Source organism: Mustelus asterias, chromosome 8, assembly GCF_964213995.1.
Source record: "Mustelus asterias chromosome 8, sMusAst1.hap1.1, whole genome shotgun sequence".
Taxonomy (NCBI): Eukaryota; Metazoa; Chordata; class Chondrichthyes; order Carcharhiniformes; family Triakidae; genus Mustelus; species Mustelus asterias.
In genome coordinates this window covers 77,075,576-77,099,890 of record NC_135808.1, presented here as the reverse complement: position 1 = coordinate 77,099,890, position 24,315 = coordinate 77,075,576, and the positions used below count along the sequence as shown (strand labels likewise).

Here is a 24,315-nt window from a genome sequence, read left to right as displayed (position 1 = left end):
CCCGTCAACCTCACCCAGACACTGCACCATCAAAACCCCCCTCAACCTCGCCCAGACACTGCACCCTCAAAACCCCCGTCAACCTCACCCAGACACCGCACCCTCAAAACCCCCGTCAACCTCACCCAGACACCACACCATCAAAACCCCCGTCAACCTCACCCAGACACCGCACCCTCAAAACCCTCCTCACCCTCACTCAGACCATGAACCATAAAAAACTCAACTTTGGGCTTCTTCATGCACAGATATTATGCTCAGTTTTTATACGACAATGGCCAGGTTACACTTCGAATATTCTCCTCAGCTTCACTCAAGAAGCTCCACAATATATACTTGTCTTAGAAAAGAGCAATAGTCAGAACTTTATATAAAGGGGATATGTTGGAAGGAAGAACAGACAAGGTACATCCCCAAAATCTGGAAAGAAGTCAATTAAGGGGCATCTTAGCAAAGAACATTAAATAGTAAATGTCTCCAAGCAACTCCAGCTCACTACTTCCAAATTAAGAAGAGCCACACACATGCCACTCACTGACACCTCAAGCACATTTCAACTTCAAACCAGATTCTAAAAGTTTGAAATGCCATTGAACAATCTGGTGTGTTAACACAATTTGTAACTTGCATTGGAAACCCTCTCATTAGATCCAACACACCAATAGAAAAACAGGACCACTGTCTAATGGCAGCAATCAGTGCTGTGGAAAATCTGTTTATTGCAGTTCCTGACAGATGTTCAGCAGGAGAGCAAACACTTACAGCAGGGTACACATGGCCAATCTGCCCATTTCTCCCAATGTGAGTCTCCTCCACTTCCTCTTCTTCTGTAGTTTTCCTATAGACGGGATTATCAAAGTTCATACTCTTTGTGTTCTTCTTTCTCCAATTCCTCCAGATCAGGAAGCCTCCCAGGCCGACCAAACCAATGATCACTTGAAAAAGAGTTGCAAAAAATATCACTTTAGTGAACGAAGAGAAACCAGTATGACAACAATAATCTAAAAAGCAGCAATGAGAGACTGACCCTTCCTTCTATGCACTTTGCTCTGATCATTTCAGAGATGAGTATAGTATTGAGCAGCCAATGGTAATGAGCAATGTGGAAAGAACAAAAAACAAACCTTGGGTGTAAAACGGTGATCAATATAAATGGCTGGCTCAGTCTAACAACTTTGACTAACTGAAGGCTAAATCAATGGTTTTAATGTCAGTATGAGACACTATCCTTTCACTTCGATGGCCTTGGTTTGACTAAAGGTTAGGTTCCAATCGGGGATTGGGGGAGAGAATCCAGACACAATTGGATTGGAGGTTAGGGGAAGGAACAAGGGTTGGGGACAAGGGAAGCCCACCAGGAATTTTCACAGATGTAATTGGAGAAAATTTCCTGTGGTCTCTTCCAGCTAGTCCAAATAAATGCTTCCTACACAAACAACAGAAAACGCTGGAAAATCTCTCAGCACAGTCTGACAGTGTCTCGAAAGAGAATACAGTCAACAGGTGGGATTTTCCAACCATGTTTGCCCCAAAACCGGGAAATCCCGCCCTTCGCATGGTCCGACTCCCCCCCCCACCCCCCCCCACCTGCCCACTACGATTCCTGTGACGGGCAGGACGGGAAAACTGCCCCCCCACGTTTCAAGTCAGGCTGAGCCTGCTGAGATTTTCCAACATTTTCTGTTTTAGTTTCAGATTCCAACATTGTGCCTTTATCTAAATGCTTCCCACCTAAACTGTCGAATTTCAGAGCGGTTGCAATGCCCTGATCCCATATTGAAGTCCAAGTGTATCACCTATAAGATTATCAGGCTGCAACTTTAGAATTTAACGTAGACCCCATCTGCCTGTGGCAGGCTCAAAACCTGAGATCAAAGGCAACAAAGATCAAATGGTATCGGGCAGTGAGGGTGAAATGGTATCGGACGGTAATTCAGTGACCTCAGACCAGTCAATCGATTCAGTCTAATCTGAACTTCTCCTTTGCACCACTCCCACTGAGCGAGTGGTCATACCTGTGCCATAGGTTCCACAGTTCAATGTTTGAGGTACAGTTTTAACCTCATTAGCGATGTGTGGGTGTCTGATATCACTATCTTGCAAGTTCGATATATCTAATTTTCTGAATAACTGTAGATGTTTGAACATTTATTCTGCGTTGCCATGACAACCCCAGAACACTCGTCATGCCATGAATAACTATATCCAGAAATGTAGCACTGTCTCCACAACAAAAGTGACAGCTCACTACAGGAGGGTGCCCAGCTTCGTCAAGTGCCATTTCAACTATCTTGTCACTATGAAGTTATGGGACAAGGGTCTGTGCCCACAATTCCCAAATAACCTTACTTTCTGATAACCTTGCTTGTTGTTCAACAGCAAAATATTAGAGAAAGACGACACATGGACATGCATTGAATTCACAGAGATAGAGTTTTACAGAACAAAATGAGGTCCTTCGGCCCATCATGTCTGCATCGGCTATCAAGCACCTATCAATTCGAAAGCCATTTTCCAGCACCTGGCCTATAGCCTTGTTTGCTATGGCATTTCAAGTGCTTATCATAGAAATCATAGAAACCCTACAGTGCAGAAGGAGGCCATTCGGCCCATCGAGTCTGCACCGACCACAATGCCACCCAGGCCCTACCCCCACATATTTTACCCGCTAATCCCTCTAACCTACGCATCCCAGGACTCTAAGGGGCAATTTTTTTAACCTGGCCAATCAACCTAACCCGCACATCTTTGGACTGTGGGAGGAAACCGGAGCACCCGGAGGAAACCCACGCAGACACGAGGAGAATGTGCAAACTCCACACAGACAGTGACCCGAGCCGGGAATCGAACCCGGGACCCTGGAGCTGTGAAGCAGCAGTGCTAACCACTGTGCTACCGTGCCACCCAAAAGCATTATCTAAATGCTTCTTAAATGTTGTGAGGGTTCTCGCCTCTACCACCCTTTCAGGCAGTGAATTATAGTACAGGAATAGCCTTTTAGCCCTACTCCTCCCGAGCCTCCTCTCACCTTACTTCATCTAATTCTATTGAAATAACTTTCTATTCCTTTCTCCCCCATATACGTATCTAACTTGCCCATAAATGCATCAATGCAATTTGAGTGTGTTTTGAAGCGAAGGTGGATCCCACCACCACCCCCCCCACCCTCTGAGAACTAACACCCAACCACTCAAAGCGGAGCACCTCGCCTCATAATCTGTAAAAGTGAGTGTGAAGTGGTACGATCTGCTCTTCAGCATTTTTTGGTGGTTAAATCAAAATAACTCCCTGACACTCTAACAATTTGTCTAACTATGATGTGGAGATGCTGGTGTTGGACTGAGGTGGGCACAGTAAAAAGCCTCACAACACCAGGTTAAAGTCCATCAGGTTTATTTGGTATCACGAGCTTTCGGAGCGCCGCTCCTTCACTCACCTGATGAAGAAGCAGCGCTCCAAAAGCTCATGATACCAAATAAACCTGTTGGACTTTAACCTGGTGTTGTGTAATTTATCTAACAGTGAACAAGTTAACGAAACTATTAACAAGCCGAATAAAACACGATACTAATGGAAAGCTGTATAGATAAATACAATTCCCACTTATTAACAAAAAAAATAGAATTTTAGTCACTCTCTAAATCACAACCAGGTTTGGTATCTTCCGGGATATTCTGGGCTTTCTCTGTTGATTCTTCTGTCTGGAACTTGTCTTTTTCGGTACTTTTGCTACCGGGATGAGGCTTTGTTTTATGACATGGATGAGGCGGTTACTCTGGCAAATGGCAGTTGCTTTCTCTGCTTATTTTTCCACTGCACTCTTCTTTTATACCTGTGATGACATCTCAACATCCCCTACAATATGATTTGTCCCAGATTGCCAAAAGCATCAACTTTAAATCTAATAGGTTGCTGGTATCTAAGTGCCTGATTTAAACTGATTGGTTGAATTAAAAAAAAATCAGAGGTCTGTTTGCTGTCTTGGCAGCACTGCTGCCTGGCCCTTCAATACAAATGTTTCACTTTGGGACACCTTATGCTCCTGCATTTCTTTTCAGAAAAAACCCGCCACCTTTTAACAGACAATTTTACAAACACCAACTTTGCAACAAGTGAACCACTCCATATGGCAGCAAGTTTGTTGATCAATAAGGGGATCAAGGGTTAGGGGGAGAAGGCAAGAGAATAGGGATGAGAATCATATCGGCCATGATTGAATGGTAGAGGAGACTCGATGAGCCGAATGGCCTAATTCTGCTCCAATATCTTATGGTCCACAATATAAGCTGTCTCTAGGCAGAATCTTCTCCATAATTTCTTATAGGACTAATTTGTGATTACCTAATATTTATGGCTCCCAGTTTTGGGTTCACCTGCACTGTTGGGTCATTTCATAATGGTGAATGGCCTTGATAGGTCAAACCTCAATCTCTCTACTCAGTTTTCAAAACCAATACCCTACACCCAATCATGAGGCAGAAAATCTGCCATGGACCACAAGCAAGGGAAGACAGGCTGCTGGTGATCCTTGGGCAGTTATAGGAGTATTATTAAACTGGCAGAAGCCATAGGTAGAATAATCCCTTTATGAAATCTACCTGAAATGCAATGTACAGGACTTCACTCTCGTGTCCAATGCTATATCTAGTAGTTGATGTGAGCATTCAGAAGTTCAAAATTGAAGGTGTTTCATTTGCCTGCACTAACACAAGGTGCACAGGTAGATTTAACATGGGAGGCGAATGTCACCTACCTATTGGAATGCCAATTCCCACAATGGCATGAGTCGAACTCAACTTCTTGCTGTCACCCTGGCTGTTCACTGTAAAAAATAAGAAACCACAATTATGTTACTCGCTGTTGCTTGAATGCCAGAGCATTCTGCTGTGGAAACGCAGTGCAGTTTGATGAGCAACAGAGACCAGATCCAATATGGGAGCTGGAGAGTAACTAACATTTCATTTCACCAACATTGATGGGCTCCTCATCTCATTTGAAAAACCTAGGTGAAGGCTCATTCTGTGCAGATCTTTGAGCTTTTTAGAAGGAATTCTAATGAAAAGTCACAGACCTGAAATGTTAACTCTTTCTCTCTCCTCAGATGCTGTCAAAGCTGCTGGGTACTTCCAGCATTTTCTGGGTTTGTTTCAGAATTCCAGCATCCATAGCATTTTGCTTTTGGATTTTAATAGTTCAGACTGTACATTGTAGGAAGATTGAAGGAGGTAAACTGCTCAGGTTTTGTAGGGGAAATACTGAGGAATACTTAAGTACGGGGGGTGGGGGGGGGGGGGGGGGGGGGCGGGGGTGGAGTGCGCAAAGATGGGAAAGGATGTAAATATGAAGACTAGTGGAATGTGACAGTTGGAGAAAGAGGGGGTATAGGGAGAACACTACCATCCCATGACACTGCAGCATCCATGAAAGGTAGTGATGTTCCTACTCCAAGTCATGTTGAAATATGGTGAGTTTAGGCCAAGAGGAAAGGAATGGAATGGCATTCATAGCCAGCTCCTACTTGACCACACCCTATTTGCTCATTCTGGGTTGCATGATGAAGCCTGGGAACAGGTCATCTAACTTTTTAGGTCATGAAGCAAATAATGCATGAAAACATTAGGAGGAGACTTACATAATGGTAAGGAAATGTTACTTTGGATTGAATTGTCTGTATCGGTGTTGCCAGGGAAGAGATGTTGTGGATCTTCTGTGGTGATGCCAGTGAGTACCGTTGTACCAACTTTGTTGGGTATATTGGCAGAAATCCGTGTACTGGAGAAGGCTGGGTTAGGCATTGGAGTTGGGTTGTCACTGGTTACTGAGGGAACTTTCGGAAGCTTTCCGGCTGTTATATAAAAGACACAGAGAATAGAGACTGTAACTGCAGCCTGAACATTAAAGAGTTTGCACTGACCAAGCTCTGGAAGGCAGCAATTCCCCTGGGTCCAGATAGAAGTGGCGGATTTGCAAAAGATGAGAATCATATAGGAAATTTAGCACAGAAAAAAGCTATGTAGACCAACTGGTCCATTTCTATATTGACGCTCCATATGACTTTCCTTTTACCTCTCTTAGTCTAACCTTATCAACATATTCTTCCATTCCTTTATTCCTCTTGCTTTCCTTTAAATGTATCTTTGCTATTCTCCAAAAAACATTCTTCCTAACTTCTTTACAGGATTTATTAATGACTTATGGTCACTAGTTTTGGTCACCCCCAGAAGTGGAAATATCTTCTCTACATCTATCCTATTAAAGATCTTTCAAGATCTTAGCAGGTCAACCCTCAGTCTTTTCTTTCCGAGCAAAAAGTAGCCCAAGTCCGTGAAGAAATTATACCCTTGAAAATCTGGATACAAATCCCGGAATCCATTAAAAAAAAATCATAATTGAAAAGCCACACTTACTTCTGTAACATTTTCTCATGTTTTGACCTAGTTTCATGTCGTCAGGACAGGCACACGTGTACTTTGGAGAATGGAGGTTGACTTGGGGAGCTGGCAAGCATAGATACTGGCATCCTCCGTTTGGTGTAGTCCGGTGTGCACAAAAATTTACAGCTATTTAAAGAAAGAAAGTTTCATTTTCTGGACAAACATAAATAAAATGCTCAATAATAGAGTATAAATTGTAGGTTTAGATTTCAAGGAGATCTTGACAGGAATTACCTTTGGGCTGTTTTAGTTCATGGAGAATGACAATATCATGTAGATTGTACAGATTATTTGCAAGAGACGTCACTTCTCCTCCATTCAGTCTGTTTGCACAGTAAATAGCGCCATGCTCAATGTCAGTCCAGTAAATCTTGTCCTGTAACAGCAAAGTAAAATAATATACATTGTAACAGTTAAATCAAATGGCTGTCTGGGATGACCAAGGATGTATGAATAGTGATTTTTATATTATATATATATATAACTATACATGCAATCTGTGATTGTGTTGGCTCGCCCTCACTGCTCATTTACTAAACTGAAAACACCAGTGTTATGGTGGTAAATTGCTTCACTTGTTACTTTCTCTTTAAGATTGGAAGGTCTGTACTTCATGGACTTGACAGTCACAACCAAAGCTCTGCTTTGAATCCTTGCAGCATCTTTGTGATGCTGTGGCTGGCGATCATGCCGTGTTAGTTTTCACTCACTCAGTTTCAAGTGCACTTCAAGTACTGTAATTGGGCACAATATCAGAAGTTTAAATTATAATCTGGTCTGTGCCTGTCATACGTGAAACGTTGCCATTTCATATTCAAGAAAAAACAGGGAAAGAAGCATTGTTGTTATGTCAAAAACCAGTGGTGTGACACCAAACTTGATTTAAATTTCATCAGTAAACGGTGGGTAGGATTTGATCACTTGCCTAAGTTTGTGATTTAGAATTAATGCATCTAAATCTACTCTCTAACAGAGGCCTGCAAGGCTATAGAATACAAAGGAAAAACGATGCATCGGGGCACTCGCGACTCCTCAGATACTGAAGCAGTCCATGTCCAAATGCAGCAAGACTTGGACAATGTCCAGGTTTGGGCAGACAAGTGGCAAATAACATTTGTGCCATACAAATGCCAGGCAATGACCATCTCCAACAGGAGAGTATCTAACCATCATCCCTTGGTAAATCTAACCATCACCCCATTATATTTAATGGCATTACCATCGCTGAATCCCCCACTATCAACATCTTGGGGATTACCATTGACCAAAAACTGAACTAGACTAGCCATATAAATACTGTGGCGACAAGAGCTGGTCAGAGGCTAGGAATGCTGAGGCAAGTAACTTGACTCCTGACTCCCCAAAGCCTGTCCACCATCTACAAGGCACAAGTCAGGATTGTGATGGAATACTCCCACTTGTCAGCTACACCAACAATCAAGAAACTTGACACCATACAGGACAAAGCAGCCTGCTTGTTTGGCACCCCATCCATACACATCGACTCCCTCCACCACCAACATAGTGGCAGCAGTGTGTACCATTTACAAGATGCACTCCTGGAACTCACCCACACCCTATAGACAGCACCTTCCAAACCTACAATCATTACCATCTAGCCGGACAAGGGCAATAGATAACTGGGAACACCACCACCCGAGTTCCCCTTCACACCACACACCACCATTATTTGGAAATATATCATTGTTTCTTCACTTACGCTGGGTCAAAATCCTGTAACTCCCTCCCTAACAGCATTGAGGGTATACATAAACCTCACGGACTGCAGCAGTTCAAGAAGGCAGCTCACCATCACCTTCTGAAGGGCCATTAGGGATGGACAATAAATGCTGACCAGCCAGCAAGGCCCAGATCCCATGTATAAATAATAAAAACTCAAAAATGCCCTTAGGTTAAGGATGAGATGGAGTGCAAGGAAGGAAAGTGTGAAAACCAAGATTCCTCTTTCACATTGATGTTCAAGTGGATCCATGTTGACGTTGAGGGGCTAGACCATGATCTCTACAGTCAAATATCTTGCAGGAGAATCGGCAAAAATGATTGCAGGCCTTCAGGGAAGGAGCAATGGGAAGGAAAGATAAAGTACTCCACACCTTATTCCAAGTGGGATAAAATCTTGTGTAACAATTTAGATAAGAACTGTTTAAACTGTTTGTACTTTAACTCATTGTGGCTTCGCAGACATGATAACATAGAAAGAGATGTTCATCCAAACACACAAACTTTGGTATTGAATGAAACTAAAAATTATGACTTTTGCAAATACTCTGGCACCAATGACAACACCCCCAGATTCTAGCCTTACCTCAAAAACTGAGAGTGCAGAAGGGTGTACCAGGTATTCTTCTGAGAATAGTAATGTTTTCCTGTTCCCACCATTCAGGTCGATGCTGGACAGCTCATTCAGTTTGGAATCAACCCAGTACAAGCGCTGGTTCAGTAAATCTGTAATCAGTACAACCCTGGGTCATTGCTGGCTCCACAACTCCTTCCACCAGGAAAACATGCAACTTAGTCCTATCAAAACTGATCTAAATCCAGAACTCACACTGGGAGAGATCTTAGCTGCTAGTATTAGAGTAAAATGGGTAAAATCCAATCAATTGCCCATTATACACCCTTCCTGACTTTCCTTTCCACTGATTATATTAACGTGTCTCAAGGATAGTCAGACCAATGCCAGTTTATCTTAACTTAAGTATAAGAGCCATTGCAAAATATTCAAATATCAGGGAACCAAATAACAAATTAGGAAATTATGAATAAGAGATCGGATGGATTTTTTCCAAAACATTCATTTGATGAGGAATCTTCTTCTGCATTTCTGGACTGCACTCTGTGGCTCATTAAAGTGAATGGGAGCTGCACCCACTCCTGTAGATAGAAGAGATTAAGGGATATGGTTAGAGGTTAGATCCGTGAAATAAATGACTGGCATGTTCAGCGTAATGACCTTTTTCAGCTCTTCAAAATACTTTTAATCTTATGAAAGCCTGTTATCCTATATTCTACATTTCAAAGTCTCCTTAACTAATGGAGGTCATCACTGTGCATTAATTCTTTGTGGAGGATTTGTTTTCCTTATTCTTTCATGGGGTGTGGCCATTGCTAGCAATGCCAGTATTTGTTGCCCATCTCCAATTGCCCTTGACTGAATGGCTTACTAGGCCCATTTCAGAGGGCAGTTAAGAGTCAAACATATGACTGTGGAGGTAGAGTCACGTGTAGGCCAGACCCGGTAAGGACGCAGATTTGAGATTAAGATGGGCTTTTACAATAATCACTGATAATTTCATGGGCCAGCTTTATATTCCAGATTTTATTAACTGAATTTAAATTTCACCAGCTGCTCTGGTAGGATTTGAACTAGGCATTAGCCTGGGCCTCTTGATTACTAGCCCAGTGACATTAGCATTCTGTCACTGTCTCCCCCAAATGCATTACTTGGATATATTACTTTTATCCTGTTCTGCTATACATCTTCCTTATAGTTTGTACATTCATATTAAGAAAAGAAATCTGACAGGAAAATCTTCTCTGTTCTGTTTTGCTTTTCCAGCCTAATCTGCATCAATTTCACTGAAGTTTAATACATTGCTGTGACATCATCTACCTAAAGTGATTCCATTTGGCCATTCAATGTTGTCTGTGACTAGTGCCTGACGATCGATTCCATTCAGTCCAGCTTTCTCGATCTTTGCAGGGTTACCCCAGTCAGACCAATACATGAACCTAATTAAACAGGACCAAAGGTTTGTGAATGACCAGTTAACAAGACACTATCTAAATCAATAATACTGTAAGATGCTTGATCAGTACTTACCCACGAATTGGATCAACTGAGATGGCTCTAGGCTTGTCGAGCTCAGTATTGATGAGGGTCTTTCTTTTGGATCCATCTGTGGTTGCCATGGAGATAGATCTGGTGCCAGAGTCTGTCCAGTATATGTTTTTGTGAACCCAATCTACTGCTAGGCCCTCAGGAGTGTGGAGACCGGACTTGATCAGGCGCACATGGTGGCTTGGATCACTGGCTTTGTCCAAAGGGGCACTGCAATGAAGATTATGAATTTAATTCTATGTAACCCAAGAATAGCAGTTGCGCCACATTTGCAAACCATTTCCAAATATATAACCAACCAAGCTGAGCAATTCGAATATTCTGGATGTTTGGATTTTAAGTTATGAGAAAAGGTTAAGAAAGACTTCCTCAGTTCCCTGGGAAAGGAGAAACTGAAGTTGCTGCTCTTGACTGTTATCTAGTAACTGATAGGAAACCCCAGTGTGGGCATTGGGTGAGGAAAGAATTACAACAGTCCCAAAGAATGCACAGGTCTGCCACTGGGTTAAAGCAGTTAGATTTAGCAATATATAGACCAGTAGTTGATTCATACCTACTAAAGTCACCGTTCAATTTGGTTACACAATACTTACAGAATGAATGGTCATGGTGAGGTTCTTAGCATTGTTAAGAATAACTTGGGAATCATTTGCTTTGGGATCAGTGCAATTTGGTGATCTCCTTCATTTTTAATATTTAGGTGGTCCGGAGGCAAAATGGATGGTCTCATAGACTGGTCACATGTGGCAGCATTTGAAAATCCCAACCATGTGGGTGTGGTTGAAATGGAATCATCATGTGTGGTACCTGTCATCTTCATAAGGAGCTGCAACTTGCTAATACAATAAAGTGTTGAACCAGACACACCATCAGCCCATTACTGTTCTCTGTGGGAAACCAGTTAGTTTTAAGATGCTTGTAAATTCCTCAGCTCAACTTGAAACTATTGAGTTACACCTAAATTTTAGGCACCAAGATGTGATTTTGGGCTTTCTTTTTAAAACACAAAAACATATACTTGGTTCCAAATGCAAAGTGTAACTGCCAGAGACATGTGCAAATGCACACATACGTGTATAACATGGGGTAAATTTCAAGAGGTCATGTTATCCTGTTGCAAGGTGGACCAGCACAAATTTACCCAATTTTAATGCCTATTACCTAGGTTTGAATGTAGGTTTTACACCTTCACTTACCAGAAATCTGCCCAACATCTCTGGAAACATACCATCATACTAGTAAGAAATCCAAATAGGTTCTAGTTGCTCAAGATGGAATACATTCCTAGGGATAAAATGTACTTATCCAAACTGTTCTCCTTTTCCAAATGCCAGCTGTCTACATGCAGCATAGGCTGCAGTGCCTTTTCCAGGTATACAACATATCAGCAGGGACAAAGGTTCGAAGCAATAATCACAACTGAAGTATCAACAGAACAAGAAGCTGAAAGCTTGAGGCTGGCTGAGCAGGATTGTCCATCCAATGGCAAGTCTCCCTTGTGTCACACCCAGAAGTGAATGTTAGATTTACCTGCTAAATTTAGGAATGGTATTCAAAAAGTTAACAAGTAGGCCTCAGAGTCTATGTTAACATTTGGCTTTTGACTGCATTATTGTCCTCAACTATTGCTGAAAAGATAGAAATGTTGCTGAAGATTTTCATCTTGCACTCATCAGGACAAACACAAGAATTCCAAAATTCGAATGGTCACTATTTATAGTACAGGAGAGACTGATCAGCAAGGTAGGCAGAGACACTCCCACAGAGAAAGTAATGCGCTCTCCAGGTTCAAAGACAATTCAAAAAAGGCACAAGACATCAAACACTCCCCATCTGTAAAGAACAGTCTCTACACTCGTGGTGTGGCTCATTTACACTAGCCAGTGTCAATGTGCACGCAAGGGGAACCTTTCATTGCAGAAAATGGATGCATTCATGCCTTGTGCCTTTTTTCAATTGCCCTGGAGCTCCCTGTTGCTTTCTTCATAGCAATGTCTTAGCCAAGCAGAGTCAGCTTGCCAGCCAATCAAATCACTTTCATTCTGTGGCATCAATTGTTGCAATCATTTGAAATTTGACATTCCTGTATTTGTCCTGCTGAGGGAAAGATGGAAAGCTACAGCAATATGTCTCTCTTTTCAGCAATATTCAAGTTCTGTATTACCAAGTGACTATCCTAAAATATTTCAGAATATTGTTATTCTATATATTTCAATGCTCTAATGAACATTGTGTAGAGGGCCACTTACCTATAGATCTCTTTGTAGTACAGGTCAACCCAATATATCTTATTAGCTTCATCATCTACATCTAGGGCCACCACATTCTTTAATGTCGACATAAGACGTGTATACTCTTTCTTCATCAAATTAATCATCCTGATATCATGGCCATTGGTGAAGAGCACCGAGGGACCTTTACCTGTCAAGAAAATAAGAAAGTTGTTCTAGTGAATTAACCATAGAACTGGTCAAAATAATAAATGGAACCCACCCAAGGTCAATGAAGAGACCCTGCTATGTAGGAGCATTGGTGTGGTGAGTAGGAGTTTGGAGCTTGTATTTATTTTATATCCTTTCTTGTGTTGCACTGCTTTCTGCCATGTGCCAGTATAGGAATTGCAAATATATTACTAAACAGGAAAATATGTTGGGCCCAAAGTTAGTAGACTTAGGAGAGAGCTGTAAGAGCTCAATCAACCTGGAGAGTCTGATTGAGGGATGGGACAGGATTCAGAATAGTTTCCATCATTTGTTTTGGGCAAATCAGAAGAAGAGACTGAACGAGCGAAAATGTCTGAGAAGCCACCGGGTGGGGACTCAGGAAACGTTGGAAAGGGCATGGATGTCTGTTATTTTATACAAATGAGCCCACAATCAGGATTTTGAGTGGTTAGGAGGACAGATTGACATGTAGAAAGCAGATTATTAATGGCATGAATGTTTATTTTGCTTACTGAAAATAGCTGAGTAAAAGAAAGTTCAATCCAGTTCCTAGCCTGTGTTGACATGTGACACTAAAATGCCCTTTGTCTGCACAAATTAGCAACTGAGGAGGCCATAAGGATGTCTGTTATCGTTGGTCCCTACTGCTTTGTTTCATGTAAACTCCATGCTTAACCTAAATTCCACTACCCATATTTCAACCTGCACTATATCCATCTTGCTTGGCCTTGCTATCCTCTACCAGCGCCCATTCCCAGTGCATGAACTCAAAACCCATGTTCCCAGATACAAATCCCTCTACAAAACTGTCCCTATTGGCAGACTTCTCCATTTCTAAATTCCAGGATTCACCCTATAACTTTCCCTGTCTGGTCTCCTTTGCAACAATCCTCTCCATGCTAGAACTATTAGTTAACTTTGTTAAACACATCAAATTCCCTTTCTACTCTTCACCCTCCTTTAAAAACCTCAGCACAGCTACCTCTTTGACCGCACCTTGAGTCAATTTCCTTGAAGCAGCTTGGTGCCTTTTTTCATTTCACAAGTGAATATTTTACCAAGTTAAAGGGGCCATTAAAAATGCAAATTACTGTGAAAAACTGGGGTGATTGGGGAGACTCAAGGCTGCAGATTGGTTTAAAAAACATTTTTAGAAGATTAAGAGGGCATTGCTCCCAGAGCAAAACGATAACTTGCCTTTGACCATCGAATTGTCAGCTTTCATTTCCAGCAGACATGCAACATATAAAATCAGTGACGAGGAAAAGGAAGACTGTGATTTCACAGTGTACAATTCTGGAACTGAGAGTGGACTCAATATGATACAAGACAATGTATGATCATCAAAGTGCTTCCAATTTTTGCCTATTCTCACTGCAGTTCTGATTCTTGGGAAGTAAATGCCACCATCTGGTGCAGGACTGAGCTGCATTTCCTGGTTCCATTTCCTGGTCTCTGCTGATTTAGTTGATTTCATCCAGGACAATGGGTGGGAAGCTATTTTTGGCCTTAATGACTTCAGGGCCAGGGAGGTTAAAAAAAAGATCGAATAGCAGAAGATTTATGCTCTTACTATTCAGGAATCGCTTTTGGAAAGTCCATTTCTGTTAACCTCAAGATCAGGAACTGCACTAGTATTCAAACTGCTGACCAATAATTGGCCATGAAAGAGCATACATTGTCATTAATAGTGCAATTGTACCCAGTAGCAGTCACCCTTTAAGCAGCAGACATACTGGGCAGGCTTCTCTGGTTCCGTCCATGGTGGGACTTGTTGCGAGTGAGGACAGAAAATTCGGTGTTCCAGCCAAAACTCCATTCGCTTTCAACAGCATCGGAAAATCCCACCCACAAATGAGGACGGAACATTTCAGCCACTGACTTACCCACTGCTTTGCAAGTTTCAGTCATTGGATCCATCTCATAACCTTGAAAGCAATTGCACTTGTAGCCTCCTTTAATGTTGGTGCAGATCTGGCTGCATCGGTCTAGATCCTCACATTCATTTATATCTGAAAGAAGCATTTGGACAAGTCAATAAATTCACTGAAATCTCTGTCACTTGTGCAACAGTATTGATTACTGAAACCAATGTTACCAGACAGTCAGCCTCTTGTTGAAAAGAATGACTGATGCAAAGAGCTGCCTCGCATTTTAATTACCTCCGCATGTCTTTGTGTCCAGCAGTTTGTACCCAGCTGGGCATTGACATTCGTATCCAACCTTCAAGTCTCTACATGTATGGGAGCAACCACCATTGTTGTATAAGCACTCATTTAAACCTGGAACAGACACCGCAACAAGAAACAAAAGAAATACATTTCTATCAGATCAATGACACCATTGCTCCCTTCAAATAACAAAACATTCGTTAGAGAAGCTCTAATGTTCTCAAAAACTACTATGTTGCAGTCTGAGTAAGTCCACGTACACTCCAGTCACATTAGAATGTGGCCAACAGGAGATAAACATTGAATTTTAAAAGGATGAACAGCACAAGTTTTCAAACCACAACTTCCAAACCCAAAGGGATTTATAGATAGTTACAGTTAAGCTCCCTTAAATACTTTTAGGTATCAAAAACATGCTAAATATTTTCCAGTAGTAGTTTAATTGAATGCTATATTCTCAGGCGTATGTATTGAACAAAGACCCTAGTTCCTGTCCTGGAGGTTCCTGATGGAATACAGTTCCACCAACAGCAGAAATCCAGGGCATTGTGCAGTAACCATTCACAATACGAAGAGTGTGTAGGCAGAGACTAGCAACTGGCAGCTTGGCTGATGGGAGGAGAGCATCTGGTACTGCAAGGGCTCGAAGTAAAATGTAATCAGGCAGTTTTGGTACAGTTCAGAGTGGCAATGGGCCCACGAAACAATTATATCTAATTGGTTTGCTGACTAAGAAGGTACTAAAAGCTGACATGGACTACTGCAGGGGATGTTCTTGGAGATAGAGGCTTGGCACATGCAGCAACTTTATTCTATGTAGCTTGCCTTCCACTGGACCTGGTATTGCACAATGCCGTGCCAGCCTTGGCCCTCTCACCTCCGAATCAGAAAGTTGTAGTTTCAAGTTCCTTTCCAAGACTAGAGTACAAAATCTAGACTGTCACCTCAGTGCGGTACTGAGAGCATGCGGTACTATTAGAGGTGTCATCTACTGGATGAAATGTTAAAGCGAGGTCCCATCTTGGCAAACGGCATTTTGGCCTTTATTGCAAAGGAGTTGGAGTTTGCAGATAGGGATGTTTTGTTGCAGTGTTGGTGAAGCCTCACCTGGAATACTGCATATCAAAAAAAGGATATAGTAACATTGGAAGCAGGCCAAAGGAGATTCACCAGGCTAATTCCTGGGATTAGAGCGTTGTTCCATCAAGAGAGACTAAAAAGAGTGTGTGTCTGTACTCCTTGGTGTTCAGAAGAGTGAGGGGTGACCTTATTCAAACATACAAGATCCTGAGGGGGCTTGACAGGATAGATGGTGAGATGTTTTCACCAGTGGGAGATTCGAACAAGGGAACATAGCTACAAGATAAAGGGCTGGTTATTTAAAATGGAGGTGCATAGAAATTTCTTCTCACAGAAAATGGTGAATTTCTGGAATTCTCTGCCCCAAATGGTGGTGGAGATTGGATCATGAGAAGTATTTGAAGTGGAGGTGGATAAATATTTGATAGATCGAGGAATAGGGGACTATGGGGAAGTGGCACAGAAAAGTAGTTGAGGCCGGCACGGATCAGCCATGGCCATGTTGAATGGTGGGGCAGGCTTGAGGGGCCTGGTGGCCCACTCCTGCTTCCATTTCTTGTGTATAGGTTGTTAGGATAGACTGCCCATTCGCCCAACCAAACAGCTGATGACATCATCATGACATGGCATTAACGGTCCCTTAAAAATGTCCTTGTTCCAACTAGGAACAGCGAGAATACACAACAATAAATGCAAGTCATCTTTTTAAAATACTGACACTGGGTGCTCAATAGTGTTCTGTTTCCCAGCACTGACATCCCTTAATCAAAATTCACAATAAAGGACAAAGAGGGGAACAAAAACAGCATCACCTATCGAGGAAGGCTCATTTCTAGGGCATTAACACAGCCCAATCTATCCATCTGAAATCTTCCACAATCTCATTGTTGTTTCTTTTTACACAAATTATATCAAGCAGGATATTTAGTATCCACAATAACCATAAAAAGCACTTGCCACACTGGATCCACCTTACCACATTCTTTGAGTGGTTCATCAGACCAGTCCTTGCAGTCCCTGTGAGAGTCGCACACTTTATTCGCCTCGATACATTCTCCACTCCTGCACAGGAACTTGTGCAGTCCTTTGCAAGGAGTCACTATTAAGCATCAAAAACAGTAATGTTAGATCAACCCTTCTTCTCAATGGGCACTGACAACTTAATGTCTGACTCGCGTCTCAAAATGATCGGCACAAACCATTCACGCAGTCTCGCTCGTCATTGTGGTCTGGACAGTCGAAGACTTGGTTACACTGTTTGGATCCGTGGATGCAACTCCCATCACCACACTGGAACTGATCAGGCTGGCAAGTTGTCATTGCTTTGAGAAGAAATTAGAAATGCACATTTGTTTTTAAATGTTGCAACTTATTATTATACAGAAGAAAAAAATCAAGAGATTTTTGATATTTAAGATTGATTACGAGCAGAAAAAAAACCAATGTATAATACCAAGGTACAGGACCAGGGGTCAGAAATAAGTATGTGACTTCCTGAGAGAACGCTAGGTTGGACATTTGTCTACAAGGCTATCAAAGAAGTTGGGGCCAGTGACTCATGAAAATCACAGAACTTTACAGCACGGAAGGAGGCTATTCAGCCCATTGTGTCTGTGCCAGCCAGCAAGCAGCTATCCAATTAATATCACATAGAATAAGAGCTCAGATTTGTGTGTCTCTTTATGCTGCAGGCCTGTAAGATCAGCCAGCCATCACAGATGACTAGAAGAAAAGTGTATGTCACATATTGTGCATATCTCTCACCACAGCTTGCAAGTACTACCTATCACAATTTCAGGCCAGCCATGATCTCACTGAATGACAAAACAGGTTTAAGGGGATGAGCGGTCTACTCCTAGAAATACAATTTCCCCTTCCCCAAGGGACACAGTTGTTGAGTTTGTGGAGGTAGAACTGTGTGGTCACAGTGTAGAGGCGATGAGGACAAAATAGGAGAGCCATTGGAATAGCAAGAAAGTGATGCCTGGATGACCATGCAATTGCTACGAATATCACTCTGTATTTTCACAAGATTAGCAGTGAGATGTCTATGGGCAGCCATGTCATGCTCCTTTTGCATGGATAAGGGGAGTAAATGCTGGCTTTGAACAAGAAAGCAATTTGGCTGACCACATAGATGAATCTTATGCTGGGTTGGAAAGAGAGCAAGCCAAAAAATTGGAGAAGAAGTGATTTTGACAGCCTTTTTACAGCAAATACATACTGAGTCAGGCTTAGCTGATCGACCTCCAACCACAACCATCTTCCTTGTGCTGGATATGACTCCAGCCAGTGGAGAGCTTTCCCCGATCCCCATTGACTTGCTTTGCTAGGGCTACTTGATACCACACTTGGTCAAATGCTGCCTTAATGTCACTCTCTTCTCACCTCTGGAGTTCAGCTCATTTGTCCATGTTTGGAATAAGACAGTAAAGAGATCAGGAACGGAGTGATCCAGGTGGAACACAAACTCAGCGTCAGTGAGCGGGTTATTACGAGGTAAGTGCTGCTTGATAGCACTGTCGCTGACATCTTCCATCACTTACCTGATGGTCCAGCATAGATCGATGGGACAGTAATTGGCAGGGTTGTATTTGTCCTGTATTTTTTTGGACAAGACATACCTGGACAATTTTCCACATTGCCAGGTAGATGCCAATGTTGCTGCTGTACTGGAATAGCTTGGATGGGGCATGGTTAGTTCTGGAGCACAAATCTTCAGTACTATTGCAGGAATGTTGTCAGGGCCCATAGCCTTTGCAGTATCCAGTATCTTCAGCCACTTCTTGATATCACGTGGAGTGAATCAAATTGGCTGAAGACTGACATCTGTGACATGGGGATCTCCAGAGGAGCCTGAGATGGACCATCCACTTCCCACTTCTGGCTGAAAATTGTTGCAAAAACTTCAGCCTTGTCTTTTGCACTGGTATTCTAGGCTCCGCCCCCAATCAGTGATGATGGGGATACTTGTGCAGCTTCCTCCTCCAGCATGTTGTTTAATTGCCCATCACCTTTCAAGATTGGATGTGGCAGGCCTGTAGAACTTGGATCTAATCCATTGGCTGTTGAAGCACTTAATTCTGCCTATCATATACTGCTTCCACTGCTTGGCACCCGAGTTGTAGCTTCACTCAGTTGACACCTCATTTTTAGGTATGCCTGGTGTCCTGGCATAACCTCCTGCATTCTTCATTCAGCAGGGTTAATCCCCTGGTTTTGTGGTCATGGAAGAGTGGGGGTTGTGGGGTTGGCGGCGGTGGTGGCGGGGGGGCGGCGGGGGGGGGGGGGTATATCAGACCTTGAGGTTACAGATTGTGGTTGAGTACACACTCATTTAGCACAGTGGTAGTGCCCACAGTACAATATGAAGGCAGGACTTCTTCTCCACAAGGACTAGTAACAGTGGTTACTCCAGAGAATACCTGTTGTAGACATGTGCATCTGCAACAGTAGATTGGCGAGGATGAGGTCGAATAGGTTTGCCCCCCTTGTTGAATCACAGATGAAGTCTAGCAGCTATGTATTTAGGATTCAACCAGTTTGGTCAGTAGTGGTGGTACAGAACCACTTTGAGTGATAGACAATGAAGTTCCTCTCCCAGAGTACACTCTGTGTCTTTGCCACACTCAGCGCACCTTCTAAGTGGTTTCAACATGGAAGAGTACGGATTCATCAGCTGAGGTAGGGGCAGTAGGTTTCCTTGCCCATTTTGTCCTGATGCCATGAGACTTCATTAGATCTAGCATCAATGTTGCTGATTCCCAGGTCAACTTCCTCCTGACTGTATACCACTGTGCCGCCACTTCTGCTGGGTCTGCCCTTTCAATGGAATGGTGAATGTGGGGGTCAGGAACATTGCATGCAAGCTATGATGCAATGAGTATAACTATGTCACGCTGTTGCTTGATTAGTCTGTGGAACAGTTCTCCCAATTTAGCACAAGCCCCAGATGTTAGTAAGCACTTTGCAGGGTCAACAGGGCTGGGTTTGCCGCTGTTGTTTCCGATGTCTATGCTGGGTGGTCCATCTGGTTTCACTTCTTGTTGACTTTTCTGTCTCAGTTTGAGTGGCTTGCTAGTCCATTTCAGGGGGTATTTAAGAGTCTGCCACATTGCTGTGGGCGTGGAGTTACAACTAAGCCAGACCATTTAAGGACAGCAGATCTTCTTCCCTAAAGGGCATGAGTAAACCAGATGGGCTTTTAAAACAATTCACAATGGTTTCATAGTCATCATTAGACTTTTAATTCCAGATTTTTAATTGAATTCAAATTCCACCATCTGTCATGGGGGATTTGAACCAGTGTTATCCTAGGCCTCTGGATTACTAGGCCAGTGACAGGACTACTATGCTACCACTTCCCCCTCAACTTGCTACATAAATGCAAATCATTGTTTTCTGTTTCATTTCTCTTATCAAATGTTTCCTTCCGGAAAGTCTCGATTCCTTTCTGGGATTGCTTCTTCAGGTTACTACCATTGGGAAACTCCCTCAACAGAAAAACAAAATAACACCCATCCACTTCCCTTACATAAAAAGCTATCGGATGCTTTGAGCTCATGCAGGCATATTTTGCTGAACTTAAAGAGAAAACTTACGGCAGCCAATTTCATCCGATTTGTCTTTGCAGTCGATGCCTCCATCACATTTCCAGTTCAGGTGGATGCATTCGCCGTTGTTGCACTGAAACTCCATTGCTAAGCAGGCACTTGCTGGCAGTGCCTTGTGGCCACAATTCTTCACACTCTCATCCGATCCGTCAGTGCAGTCTGGGTCATTGTCACAGGCCCACAGCTTGGGGATGCAGGCGGAGTTGTTACACTGGAACTCATGGGGTCCACAGGTGGGCGGAACGCAGTTCTGCTCCTCGGATCCATCCCCACAGTCATCATCACCATCGCACACAAACATCATGGCAATGCATTTATCATTGCCACACTGGAATTCATTGGTTGGGCATGTCTTTTGATCTGGTGGTTGGGGGGCAGGGGGGGCGGGGGGGAAGAGAGCAGGAGAGATGGAAAAGAGAGTAAATACATTGGCTATGTCTAGCATGCAAACTTCTGTCCAGAATTATGTCCCTTCCCAACCCTCCACCTGCCTAACTTTCAAATTTCTCCTATATGCATTAACAGGTGGCACAGTGGCACAATAGTTAGCACTGCTGCCTCACAGTGCCAGGGACGTGGATTCAATTCCAGCCTTCGGTGACTGTCTGTGTGGAGTTTGCATGTTCTCCCTGTGTCTTTGTGGGTTTCCTCCGGGTGCTCCGGTTTCCTCCCACATTCCAAAGCTGTGCAGGTTCAGTGGAATGGCCATTCTGAATTGCCACTTCGTGTCCCATGATGTTAAGTTTAGGGGGATTAGCAAGGTAAATGCTTGGTTTTTATGAGGATAGGGTGGGGGAATGGGCATGGGTAAGATGCTCTGTCAGAGAGTCAGTACAGGCTTAATGGCTCCCTCCTGCACTGTAGGGATTCTATAACTGATGCTGGCGAAAGGGCCCAGCATTCCCATGCTCTGTCAGGTATTCCCTCAGGTCTGTGTTCATGTTGAAGCCTGGACTGGGACTGGCAAGCTATTGAAATGTTGGATCACTGAAGCTGAACCTAATCATCTCTTCACTTGGGGTCTGCATGTGCAGCTTCCGTCAGGAATCCCTGGATAGCGACCAGTAGGGATCACCTTCTAAAATGATCTAATCCAGTTGCTAAGAAACTGCTGTTGTACTGACACCAGTTGCAAATGAGCAATTTCACTTCAATTCTTACAGTTTGAGGATTTCTCACCAATTCTGGACATGCCTGAGAGAGAGGGCAATAATGTCAGAGGGAGAGATTATGTAGGAGTTGTAAAATAGCATTTCACATTCATGAGAAAGACAATTAGTCAAAACTGATCAATTCTACAAATCACTACCTTACAATGAATGGCTGAAAAACATTGCTGAGAAACTGTGCTTACAACAAACTAATCAACCATCTGTCAGACTGAGCAAAGTCAAGTCATTAAAATTTAGCTGTAAAAATGCAGAGACTCAAGATACCGTCTATAAAACTTTTCATTAAAAGCAGCGTATTTTTCTCTTGGTGTTCTCCAGAAAAGCACTGAATCTTGCTCGGTCAATATTTACACATGTGCCAGCTGCCCTCCTGTACCTTGTTCACCAAAGGGCTTCCCTGCCAAAACTCATCCTGTCTGCACCAGACAGACATCAACCCATGCTCACTCTCCAGCTGGCATCACTGGGAGCAGGAACATCCTCCTCAACACACCAGCCAGCTGAACTGCAATGCTCCTCTCCTTGGATGCATTACTCAAGATGGAACGTGGAATCTTCTGGTCTGTATGGCCCAGCGCTCCTCATATAGTCTTTAATTTCTTGACTGAACATTGGAGGAAACCAGAGGTAAGGGTTTCAGGCTAGAGCCTCAACCAAAATTCACAAGACGGTATTTCACACACTCACCAGCTGTACAATTCAATTCGTCGGTTCCATTTGCACAGTCCTGCTCACCATCGCACTGCCACGATATTGGGATACATCTGTTCCTGCCACAGCAAAAAGTGTCAGGTGGGCACGTATATCTATCTATACCACATGGGAAAGAAAAGATCCTGAGTGCATTTGCTCTACAAGTGAGCAATTCTGCTGTTTAGCTTTTTCAGTCTGGCTTCTTTTGGGCCTGCGGGACTTAGGAAACACTAAGGAAAGGTTTTATAATCGACTTAAATCACTGTATCCAGTTGCTATACCACATGTACATTCCTTTAATGTATATTTCATTAAATGTGAGATCTTGAATGAAGGTACAAGAATAGCACAGACAACTGGTATAGGAAAGCAGTGATTAGCACAGCAGGGAAGGAGATGGCGCTGCCAAGCTATAGATTTAAGAACTTTAAGATTGCAAGGGCAAAGGAAAGAATGAGGGGTATGAAGAACTCCTCAGTTTTCAGAACTCAAGTATGAGTAAGAGTGCTAATCCTTGATTTCAGCACTTCGAAGAGAAGACGATCTTTGGGGGAGTAAGTTTTCTACTGTTCTCACTGCAGATAGTTAAAGAAGCACAAATTCTAGTGGCCGTTGTATCGTCTTCCATAAATTCTGTACAGAAAGCTTCCTGAACGAGTAAAGAGAGGCACAAGAAAGTCCCTTGATGGGGGGCGGGGGGGGGGGGGGAGAGAGAGAGAGAGAGAGAAAGAGAGAGGGAGAGTGAATGGGGGGGGGGGGGGGGGGGGGTGGTTTGGAGAGAGTAAAGATGCCTCCCAGAGGCAAAAATGAAAGTCACACTTGGGAACAAGTTACACCGCATTCCTTTATAGCATAATTCGATATCATTTAATTTATATTGTTGAACAATTTCTTTAGATGTGTTCTTCTCCTGCATTTCTCTAAGGGTTTTCCTAATCAGTGATTTTATTTTTCAGACAGAAGACAAGAAAGCAAAAATAAAGCAGGAAGCTGAGCAATGGAATCGCTTTGCTCTTATTACTGAACCCTATCAGGTTATTTTATTCATGAACCTATTCAATGGAAAAGAAGCAAACAAACTGCCTGATTTATCAGTATGCCAGCTTGCCAGAAGTGTGTCCAACACATTTATCATTGCATTGCATTATCAAAGAAAATTAATTTGCTATCAAGTATACAAATCCACTTAATAATTCTTTGCCAAGCTCTTAAAACACACAGATTGAAGGAAGATGAGCAGCTAGGCACTGCCGGGCCTGGGGGCAGGATCACAAGATTGAGTGAAGATCTTGATTGATATTTGAGTTGACTGCACTCCACTGGGTGGATTTTCTAGCGCACGACAGGAGCTGTAGATAAACAAGTTAGGTGTAGAGAAACCTAGAAAAAGGCAACTTCCCCGTGGCGCTCAAAAATCAACCTGAGAGCCATCTGTTTCCAGAGCTATTTCCAAGCTGCTGGTTGGCAGACATGAAACAGTAACTTCCTTCAGAGCCAGCGTTGTGCGAATGGAGTGCATTGCCATTCAGCAGGTCAGTTTGGATTGGAAAGCCACCAATATAAAAGGAACAGCAATCGAATCTGTTTGCAAGCAGAAGAGAAAAAAATAAACAAATCTGGCTTAAGCTCATAGGTAGCCTCACCTTAAATGGTCACTCTTGCTGTGTGTGCTCAAGCAGTAAGAAAGTTGTTCAACGACACAACTGAGTCCAATCTGGCAGATTAGATTGAGTTCATAAGAACATAAGAAATAGGAGCAGGAGTAGGATATGCAGCCCCTCAAGCATGCTCTATTATTCAATATCATGGATAATCTACTTTCCAGCCTGATCACAAGAGTCAAGGG

At 42.9% G+C, this 24,315-nt stretch overlaps 1 protein-coding gene across 1 annotated transcript in view; it reads right to left on the bottom strand.

Moving 5' to 3' along the window:
• lrp8 (low density lipoprotein receptor-related protein 8, apolipoprotein e receptor) overlaps positions 1-24,315 on the bottom strand; it is a 103,996-nt gene that overhangs the window by 5,740 nt on the left and 73,941 nt on the right. The window contains exons 4-18 of the mRNA XM_078219353.1: positions 22,464-22,586; positions 20,593-20,964; positions 17,191-17,313; positions 16,968-17,090; positions 14,903-15,022; positions 14,627-14,752; positions 12,546-12,717; positions 10,279-10,506; positions 10,069-10,187; positions 8,761-8,900; positions 6,669-6,810; positions 6,408-6,560; positions 5,633-5,845; positions 4,754-4,822; positions 763-935 (exon numbers count right to left, since the gene is read on the bottom strand). Of these exons, the coding sequence (XP_078075479.1) occupies positions 763-935; positions 4,754-4,822; positions 5,633-5,845; positions 6,408-6,560; positions 6,669-6,810; positions 8,761-8,900; positions 10,069-10,187; positions 10,279-10,506; positions 12,546-12,717; positions 14,627-14,752; positions 14,903-15,022; positions 16,968-17,090; positions 17,191-17,313; positions 20,593-20,964; positions 22,464-22,586 (2,396 nt within the window). The remainder of the gene's footprint in view (positions 1-762; positions 936-4,753; positions 4,823-5,632; positions 5,846-6,407; positions 6,561-6,668; positions 6,811-8,760; positions 8,901-10,068; positions 10,188-10,278; positions 10,507-12,545; positions 12,718-14,626; positions 14,753-14,902; positions 15,023-16,967; positions 17,091-17,190; positions 17,314-20,592; positions 20,965-22,463; positions 22,587-24,315) is intronic.